Source organism: Acanthochromis polyacanthus, chromosome 20, assembly GCF_021347895.1.
Source record: "Acanthochromis polyacanthus isolate Apoly-LR-REF ecotype Palm Island chromosome 20, KAUST_Apoly_ChrSc, whole genome shotgun sequence".
NCBI classification, from domain to species: domain Eukaryota; kingdom Metazoa; phylum Chordata; class Actinopteri; family Pomacentridae; genus Acanthochromis; species Acanthochromis polyacanthus.
In genome coordinates this window covers 10,426,544-10,436,572 of record NC_067132.1, presented here as the reverse complement: position 1 = coordinate 10,436,572, position 10,029 = coordinate 10,426,544, and the positions used below count along the sequence as shown (strand labels likewise).

The 10,029-nt window shown below is 39.9% G+C and overlaps 1 protein-coding gene across 6 annotated transcripts in view; it reads left to right on the top strand.

Annotated features, from left to right (window-relative positions):
• Nucleotides 1–6,047: 6,047 nt before the first annotated feature.
• Nucleotides 6,048–10,029, top strand: part of LOC110948707 (ATP-dependent 6-phosphofructokinase, platelet type-like) — a 28,914-nt gene continuing 24,932 nt past the window's right edge. For 3 of the 6 annotated variants that reach the window (XM_051940317.1, XM_051940316.1, XM_051940314.1), the window contains exons 1-2: nt 6,049–6,324; nt 8,956–9,029. In XM_051940317.1, coding sequence (XP_051796277.1) covers nt 6,231–6,324; nt 8,956–9,029 — 168 coding nt within the window. In that variant the 5' untranslated portion in view covers nt 6,049–6,230. Of the gene's footprint in view, nt 6,325–8,955; nt 9,030–10,029 lie in introns of all 6 variants that reach the window. The other 3 variants (XM_051940318.1, XM_051940313.1, XM_051940315.1) reach the window with 2 other exon arrangements.

Sequence of the window (10,029 nt, the reverse complement as noted above, 5' to 3'; positions counted from 1 at the left end):
TTTACGTGGTTATACAAGAGAGATAATACTAGAGTTTCTCCTGCTTTTCTAAGTGATTAGTTTAATTGGAAGGTTGGAAATTCTATCTGTCGCTTAATGCCTTAATGGATACCTCCAGTAGGCTGCAATCAAGTAATCTTTGCATGCAGTACGTCGCTGCTGCACAACTAAAAACTAAAACATTTGCTGTGTATTTAGGCTACATTCATTAGTCACATGGATTAACGCTTTCATCTGCTTATTTTACAGCCGAATCCAAATGACATACTGTAACAGATGACTTCATCCCACAGCTTTCATGTTATACGAAGCAAAGAGCTGAAGGCAAAATGATGAGTACAGATAAAAGACAGATGAAGAGGCTTGAAGTCGAGGCTCCAGCTGCTAGCTTCATTTCTGCAGTTTCCACCAAAGCCATCATCTCAGCGAGTGTGCGGAGTGAGACCATATGATTGCTGTAAACGCCTGAGGGGAAAGACGCTCGCTTAATGTAAAGGAAGCAATTCCCTCTCACAGAGAAGGAGATAAAAAAAAAGAGTCAAGTACCATTTGAGGATAATAGAGAACTTGTCATTTGTGATGTTTCATTGGTATATTTACACTTTGCCACAGTAGAAATATTATTTTTGACACAGACAAATTAGATTTGGTGATTATGCAATGATCAGATTACAAAAAAATTACTTCTAAGACACATCATTTCCAATAAAAGTCTTCTTTAAACTTGCAATCATTTTTCCGAAAGAATATTTTTCTCTTTTCATGGAGAATCCATGAGCAGCAGGGGAGTTAGCCACTTTAAATATGCAGTTTCTTTTTGCACATAAAAACATTTGAGTAGACTCTCAAAATATGGCAAAAAAAAATGTCTGCGCTGAGCTGAGGATGAAACACTGGCAGACTCCTTTGAGGCATGTGAATGTTCTTCCGCTGGAGAGACAACAAAACAATAGCAGACAAAAACATCCAATCAGTGTTCAGCTGTAGCTGTCCTGAAATTAATAATGAAACTAAACAAATGACCTATGCTCTGCCTTTTGCTGTTGTTATTCAGTATTTGAGGGTTGAATGGTACACCTTGTGACTCTTCTTCTCTAAAGCTATAGAAAACCGAATGAGGAATTAGTGCCACCGACTATTCATCTCAACAACTACCTCCTCATAGTCACATAATGAAGGGAAAATCCACATTATTTCCATTTTTCTTTCAGAGACTTTAAAAATTCCTGCTTGTTCAAACGTATGGTTTTGCTTTGTGATGTTATACAAAAGACAGTGATACTGCTCTCAGTGGGTCACTCCAAATAAATGCTGAATCCTTGAAAGAACATTCCTTCCTTAAGCTTCCAACATTTACATGAATTGTGGCTCTTTATATGTATGCCAGTGACCTCCAGATTTTTCAAATGATTGATATTGCCACATATACACGTTCACTGTATTTGATCCTCAGACTTTGTCTGAATGACACGCTGGATAAAAACTGTCAGAACTATTCCCAGCTCATCAGCCAAGGGCAAGCAGGCAGATTATTTCAATAATAGATGGCTTTGAAATGACTTGATTTTCAGTCTGAACTCTACTTTTTTCAGTTTCAGTCTGAGGAAAAGCCTTTGACGCAGATTTGTGTTGATAAAAGGTTGTACTAGGATTTCAAATGAAAACCTTTTATGAACTTGACATTCAAAGAAATGTTGTTACAATGCAGGCAGAAAGGATGAATACTTTTCTTGTATCTGACTACAGCTAGCAAGTTAAAGGGCAGAACAGCAGGGTTTTTTTGGCATCATTCGGAAGAAAATGCAGACTAACCTTTTAGCAAACCGTAATTCAAGAGGTCTGAGAGGGAACTGGACGTTTACACTTCCTCTTATGGGTGTTTTCAGGCTTTAGAAATCCAGCTCATGACAGGAGATTTGAACCAACTACAGGATTTTGCGCTGACAAAATGAGACAGAATGAAGAACAACTAATGACCTCTTCAGACATGGAATGAATAACGTGTTTGTTAAGAAGAGGGCATTCAAGGATCATTATTAGATTGATGTTTCTCATGGCCTCATTCAGGCATACCCACCACTGTGAAGGGGAAAACCATGGCATGTACGAGATATTTGTCATTAAGGAGAAATTAGACAATACACTAAGTGATGTACATATTATACATATAAACACACCACTACAACAAGCTTCACATGAGTACTTTGGGTAAATTTCTTCAATATATCCCAAGGAAAAACACTTTGGAGAATTGTTAGAAAATTATAATAATGTTATGATTAGTTGCTCTTTATGATTTCAAACTACTGTATAACTGTGTGACTGTGAACCCACACAACCCAATGTACCCAGTAAATTTCCATGATCTAACTCTGACCATGAAATATAACAAGTTGATCCTGCAAGCAGCCGGTTGAAACTGGCTGCTCAGAAACTGAAAATACCAATGCAACTTGTTTATGTGCCTGCTTAAAGACTAAACTGTTTCCACCTATTGCCAGCCAGTCGTTCAGACTCTGCTCTGTTCAAGTGATCCCTTGCACAAGTAAAACTTTGCTTTGACTTAAGAGATGACTGTGTGTATCTGTTTGGAGAAGTCAGAATTTTCTTGACAAGAATACTTATTACTCCAATAACAACCGCAGATTAAATCTAAACTAGTAGCAGTATATCAGATTGTCCAGCTGCCTAGGCTGTGTATGGTTTGCGTAAATAAATAATGCAGGTATTTTATAGGAATGCAGGACAGACTTCTAAAAACAACTGGAAGCAACAAACTAAACTGTGATTCTCTCCTTATTCCATGTCTGATGTACAGAAAAGTACACAGTGTGACTCACCATTGGATTCTGGCCCATGGATTCCATCTCCATGTTTGGGAAAATTTGTAAAAACAAGCCATAGATGAGGTTACTGGTGCTGTTACTCCACATGTGCACAAATATTTCACTTTGGAGAGGCTCTGTTCTGCATGGCTTTTTGCTGGACATATTATTTATTTCTAGAAAAATAAAAAAACTCATCCATTTCAATCAGAATCAGAAAGGAATTATTGCCGAGTAGGTTTTGACATAAAAGGAATTTGACTTGGTGTTTTAGTGCAAGTACCATAAACAGCAACATAAAGATGAAAAGATTAAAAAATGTTGCCAGCTGTATGTAATAAGTGTAACATGATAAACTAGAAAAGCACTTAGAGAGTGCAATAGTCTTCCAAACCTGCTCAGTCACTACATCATTTCAAACGTTGGAAATCTTTAAAAACTTATGGATTCAGACTATAAGCCACATCACTGCCAAGTTAGCTTAAACACCACACACTTGAGCGCCAAATAAACATTATATATGTTTTTTTTTGCCTCCACAGATTAAATAGGACTACTGTATTTAATATATATTTGATTAATTATCAAATATATATAATTAGTGCCACCGACTATTCATCTGAACAAACTAATTCCTCATAGTCACATAATGAAGTGAAAATTCATGATCTAAACTTAATTTTAAATCGGTTCTTATGTCATTTCTGACCTTCCCTGAAAATTTCATCCAAATCCATTAATCATTTTGAGTAATGTTGCTAACAGACAGACAGACAGACAAACCAATGCCAATGTTCACATAACTCCGCCTCTTTGGCAGAGTAATAAGAAGCACTGTTATAAGTCGGTAATAAGTTGCAGTAACTGTACTTCACCACTCAAAGTATTGCTGCCTATGTGTGTTTTTATCCATTAATGTGACCAGGTACAGCTCAGACTTGCCCCAGGTTGAAAGTGGAATATTACTGGGTCAGACCTAGCAAGATTGATGTTGTCATTTTTGCTGAAAAGTGAGCCTGGTGTGTGTTCAGACATGCTCAGTTGCCATCAGAAAGAACTGCATGTCAGAAAGGATCTAAAGTAAGAGTATAAGAGCAGGATATGGTGTTGAAGCCATTTAAGGTCATCAAATTACATTCACACATTCAATGTTTCTCCAAAAAAGACTGAAAAAGGAACTATCAGTTAAACAAAGGCCTTTCAAACAGACAGTGGAGACAGAAAAGCCTGTTTAGTTATAGCTTATAGTGCCCGGTTAACACTGGCAGGATGAGGCCTGTACGTTCACATTCTAGCTTTTTGGTTTATTTGTTTTTGTTCTTTTCCAGATTTCTACAGCTCTACTCATGGTCCTTTCATTCTACAAAGGCTTGTGGTTGTATTAAAGTCCACCAAGAAACAAAAACTGAAAATGGGGAACAGTGTGGTTACATTTAGACAAATCTATGTGAGAAGAGAGACAATGACATTGGTGATGATGATGACTCAGCTTTTGATGATATATGCTAAATCAGCAGCCACTTTTACCGATGCACTTTTATAGTGTTTGAGCATTAAACACATTGGACAAGGCAACAGTTCAGTGTGTTTGTAGTTAGAGCTTTAAGCCACATGATGGAGACAGTGAGCCAAAATCTAAATCTAAACACATCAAAGGGCTACCTGGAAGCAAGGCAGTAATGACAAGGCTACAGCAGGTAGTTTCAGTGATGCAGTTATGAATACGACCATCAGGCATCGCTCACCATTAAACAAAACCAAGCAATCTGGTTTCTGAAAAGAGTCCAGCTGTGTTTTGAAGGTGTAAACATAATGTAGGGTCTGATAACATACAGTAAGAGAAGAAGAAGAATTGGAATACTTCTAAAAAAACAAACAAAAAAACACACACACAGTTAAGGGTCGCCCTGGTAGCTCAACTGGTTGGATTAGGTGACATATAAACAGGAGCTATCGTCCCTGATGCAGTGGGCATGGGTTCAGGTCTGACCCTTGGCCATTTGCTGCATGTCTTTCCCCCATTCTTCTCCCTACATTTCATGTCTCTCTCTTGCCACTGTCCTATATAATAAAAGGTGAAAAAGACCCCCCCCCAAAAAAAACACAAGAATGCACATTGGCTTAGACATCATCTGAACATTCGGGGTGACACAATAATCATGGGGTCTGGGGGTCAAAAACTGTACTTCCTGCAGTATTCTGGTGAATTTTTCAATATCACTGTGTGCCTGTTCTGCATCACTTTATGCTGGACATGCTATTTATTGATAGGAAAACACAAAAGTCAGGTATTTGAATCAGAATCAGAAAGGAGTTGTCACCAGTAGGTTTTCACATACAAGGAATAAACAGTAACTCAAAGATTGAAAGATTAAAAAGTGTTGCCAGTAGTATGTATTGAGTGTATGAAGATAAATAAAAAGTGTTCTATGCCAACAGTAAGGTGTAGTAAGTCTATAAAGGGTTTGTAAAACACAGTCTGTCGTTAATGTAAAGCACAGAATCAATATCTAGACTCATTATTGTAGGGAAAAAAATGTTCCTGTATCATGAAGTGCCTGTGCTATGAAATACATGACCGAGGCTGCATTTACTCACCTGTTTTCTTTTGTGTCTTGTGCGACCTCTTTAAAGCATGCATGTGGTACTTTTCCATGTTATTTTATTTCCATTATAAACACTTGCAGTTTGGCGGATCAAATGTGTTTCAGCAAGGTTCCTGCTGATGCTTAAATCTTTTTGTATATCCATACCATATCACACATAAATGTGCCTGACATATTCAAGAAAATAATGAAAGTCACTTGGTCCTGTCTTGTTTTGATTGGAGGGGGGAGAAATGCGAATGTTTTACATATTGAAGGGACCCCTCTTGAAATTTGCACCATGGGAATACACATAAATAACCGGCAACAACGCATAAGAAATAGCAGCTGGGGAACAAGACGATCATACTGCGTGATAATTACATGGACTACCACTACTACAAATATTAAAAAATAATATTAATAAAGGCGTATTCATTAAATTAAGCTTCGTTATTAATGTGGCTTTACATATCAGTGATTAAAAACTGGAAGTACACTGACATCTTCTAATGCTGACCCACCGACATATGAACTGCCTTTCCTCTTATTGGTTGAAAATCAAAAGAAGGCGATTAAAACTAACATCTGATTGGTCCGCAGTCACGTCACTCACTCCCTCCCGCTCAGGCTATGCAAATCAGCGACTCGATGCGGAACAGGGAGAAAGTGAGGTGAGGATAGCGGGCGTTCGTAGATAGAGGGGCCGACGACAGTTGCCCTTCATCATTCATAGCACATTTTGAACTGTTGTGGACCCCCCGGTGTTTCTGTTTTAACCGGCTGGACTGGGTTATACGCTGAAGATATTGCTGTGAAAATGGCGCAGCCAGACAGCAAGAAGATATTCTTTGAGAACCTGTCAGGAGCCGGGAAAGCCATAGCGGTTCTGACGAGCGGCGGGGATGCTCAAGGTAAAGTACCCGGCTAGAGTTCCACAGTATGTACCGCTGGAAGAGAGAAGGCAGGAGAACAGGGGGAGAAAACATCCAGCTGTGTGATGCTTGACTGTGTGAGAGGCTGCGAGGCTTTTATTTGTAGGAATATGTGAAGCACTGCACAGTTGATACCCGCTGAAATAATAACGCTTAGGACCGTTCATCCAGGAAGACTGTTAGCTCGTGTGCTAACCTGTCAGCTAGCTGGCTAGCAGCAGCATCCCCTGTCATTGATTTGGAAGCATTTCATCGCTGCATGCTTTGACAGCAGCCCGGAGAGGCGTCAAGGTCGAGCCGTGGCGCATTTTTCTTTTCACGGGGCATTAGTGGACTATAACTGACTGGTTTATTTCAGCTTTAATTATCAAAGCCCTTTTTATTTGGATGTAGAAGTGGTAAAAGTACAAGGCGCCGCATTACTGCACTCCCGGTTCTGTGGTTCTGTGTGTAGGCGAATGACAAGCAGGACAGAAACTCAGAAATCCTTTCGTTTTAACGTGTTCCTTTGCAATGAGCTGAGGCTGGAGGTTTAGGTTGAGCAGAGTGTGGCCCACTGATGGGGTGTCTGTATCCTGTGTACGTGATGAGCTGCATACTGCTTCTACTGCGTCTCTCCCAGTGCGTCAGAGAGGAAACCCTGGTCATGTGTTCCACTGTAGCACACACCTACCAACACATACCGCTGTGTATTAACAGCATCTCTCTGCCTTGTTGCTCCAAACCAACAGATTATGACTTTATAATTCTTTGAGAATTAGATTGCTCTGAAAATGCAAACTCTAATATTAATTCTGAGGACAGAGTCTCCCTATTTCAGATTTGGGCATCAAAACTAAACCTCGAAATCATCTTTCAAACTGCTGACTATCAATTATCTGCTCGTTTATTTGATCAAATGCATCATTACACTGACTTTTTTTAGCTTACAAAAACGCTGTTCACTCTGTATTGCAGATAAGCGATTACTGTAGCCATCCTGTGACTTTGCACAATTGATGCACATGTGCAGAGGAACTGCAGAAGTCAATTGATTTATTGATTACTTGTAGAATAACAAATCAATTGCCCACCATTGTGATAACTAAGTGGTCAGTTTAAGTATCTTTTTAAAGAAAAAGCAGTCAAAATTCTTTGGCTCCAGCTCTTTATATTTTATTTTCTGGTTTTACTCTTTTGCTACTGTAAAGTGAATATCTTTGGGTTTTGAGGGCATTATCTTGGGCACTTTCCCCCATTTTCTGACATTTTAGAGCCCACATAGCTCGAAGATTAATTGAGAAAATAAAGACGACATTATTTTATCACGTTAGCTGTAGCCCTAATGTATAGGTACAAAATGTTTATTTATGGAAAATCATGTTACACTGTTATAGAAGTGTAATTCTGACATAATTTATTTACGGCTATTTTCTCATGCCGTGACATGTTAGAAGAAAAAAATGAATTGATCTTTAGTAGGTGGCTTTAAAATGACAATTCATGACACATGCGATGCACAGAAAAAACACATGGAGCCGGCCCCAGAGCAAACCAATGAGGCCACGGCATGCATGACAGGAGCTGAACATCAGCGTCAGAGGGCTTTGTGTAGCCTTGGCTTAGTTTTTTCTCTGCACGAGAAAGTGTCAGTCATGCAGAATGCGAGATTGTCTGCTTGGATAAAGACGGATAAAGACTTCGAAAGAAAAACGACAAGAAAGAGATACTTGTGTGTGATCATTTTTAACTTCTGTCTCTGTCTTTCTCACATTCTGTTCCATGCCTTCCTGAGTAAACCGGGCTGTTCATCTGAACATGGTTATGTAACAAGTCAAGAGGTCAGACGCTGCTACACTGGGCAGTATTGTTCTAATAATTATGGGATAATTTGCCGGCTTCATGTGGAAGAAGACAGATGCGTAGGCTCATTTTTAAAGTTTTCTTCTATCTTCTCCCTTTCTTTCATGTTGGGCTCCTCTGCTGCCCTAATTGCCTAAACCTTTGTGTTGCTTAGTAACAGCTCTGCCTTGCTAGCATATGAGGTGTACTGCTCGCTGGTTTGTGGAGAGAAAGGAAACTCAGTCCTTTCTTCTGTTGTTTAGATCTCATCCCGCCGGCCAAGTTCCTGCTGGCCTGCTGAGGTTAAAGCACCCTTTATCTCTTTTATTGCCACTGTCGGTGCTAAAGCTAACCTGACATTGACATTCGAGTCTCAGAGCTGTGGTTGGTTAGTTCATTTGGACTTGAGCGGAGTTGTAGCTGAGAGGCTGGAGGAGGAGCTGGGGAACCTTTTCACCAAACATGGCAGTGTTCTGCGATGAGGGAAAAAAAAATGGTCCGGGCCACAGGCAGACAGTACAAACACAGAAAGGCTGCACTCACACACACACAAACACACAATGCCACATACATGCATGTAGAGAACATTAAAGATTTACAGCGACATGTCCTTATGTCAGAGATGAAATAAATCCATGCAGTTTAAACTGTTGGTCACCAAGCAGATAAGAACTTGAAAATGATTTGCTGAAGTTCTTCTTTTGACTCTTTGCAGCTTAATATTTTTACCCCGGAAACATTTTGCAGTCTTAACCAATTCCTCTCCTTTTTGAATTTTGTCTTTTTCAGGCATGAATGCTGCCGTACGTGCCGTGGTTCGAATGGGGTTATATGTGGGTGCAAAAGTTTATTTCATTCATGAGGTGAGCCCATACCGTCATCTTCACTGTTCAGGCATTTCTGCAACAGTTTACATGTAATTATTGTTATATTATAGTAAAGGGCCCTATGTAGGAAAGCATCACTCTGCATACTCACAACTTACAATATGGCCAAAATCATTTTGATAAAGACTGGGAGGCTCGTTATTTATTACAGTTATTCAATGATTTTTTTATGACAGCATATTTGTATTGCACTTTCACATTCATATAAACTGAGCACTGCTTTCTCTTCTGTGTTCTGATACAAATGTGCGTCAAAATAGGACTTTGAAGGGGAACTTCGTTTTTTTTCAACCTGGGGTTTGTTTCCATATGTCATTTCATACATGTGAGTGATGGAAAAATGAATTTTCGACATAGATCCAGTATTTAGCCAGGCAGGCAGCTTAGCAGCTCAGCTAGCAGCTCGGCTAGCAAAAAGTATGGGGCAGCTGGCCCCCCCGCGTCAAAGTCCGCCCTAACGTGCTCCCCCACACACACACACACACACACACTGACCGGCTCGGATAGTCTCAATGAGTGTCCCACAACATACTAGAGATGAGAAGTGAACGAAAACCTCCACATTACTTGGCGATCGCTATTTGTTGTGGTCTGTATCCAAATCTCAGGACGCTAGAAAGCAAATCTCGTTCCGAAATCGCGTGAGAGCTCTCGCGCGATTTCGGAACGAGATTTGTGTTCTAGCATCCTGAGATTTGGAGGTAATGTGGAGGTTTTCGTTCACTTCTCATGTGGGGCAAAAGCACATTAGGGCGGACTTTGACGCGGGGGGGGCCAGCTGCCCCATATTTTTCTCTAGCCGAGCTGCTAGCTGAGCTGCTGAGCTGACTGCCTGGCTAAATACTGGAGCTATGTCGAAAATTCATTTCTCCATCACTCACATGTATGAAATTACATATGGAAACAGACCCCAGGTTGAAAAAAAACGAAGTTCCCCTTTAAATAAGGTTCTTCTTCTCCTGAGTATCTCCTCGAA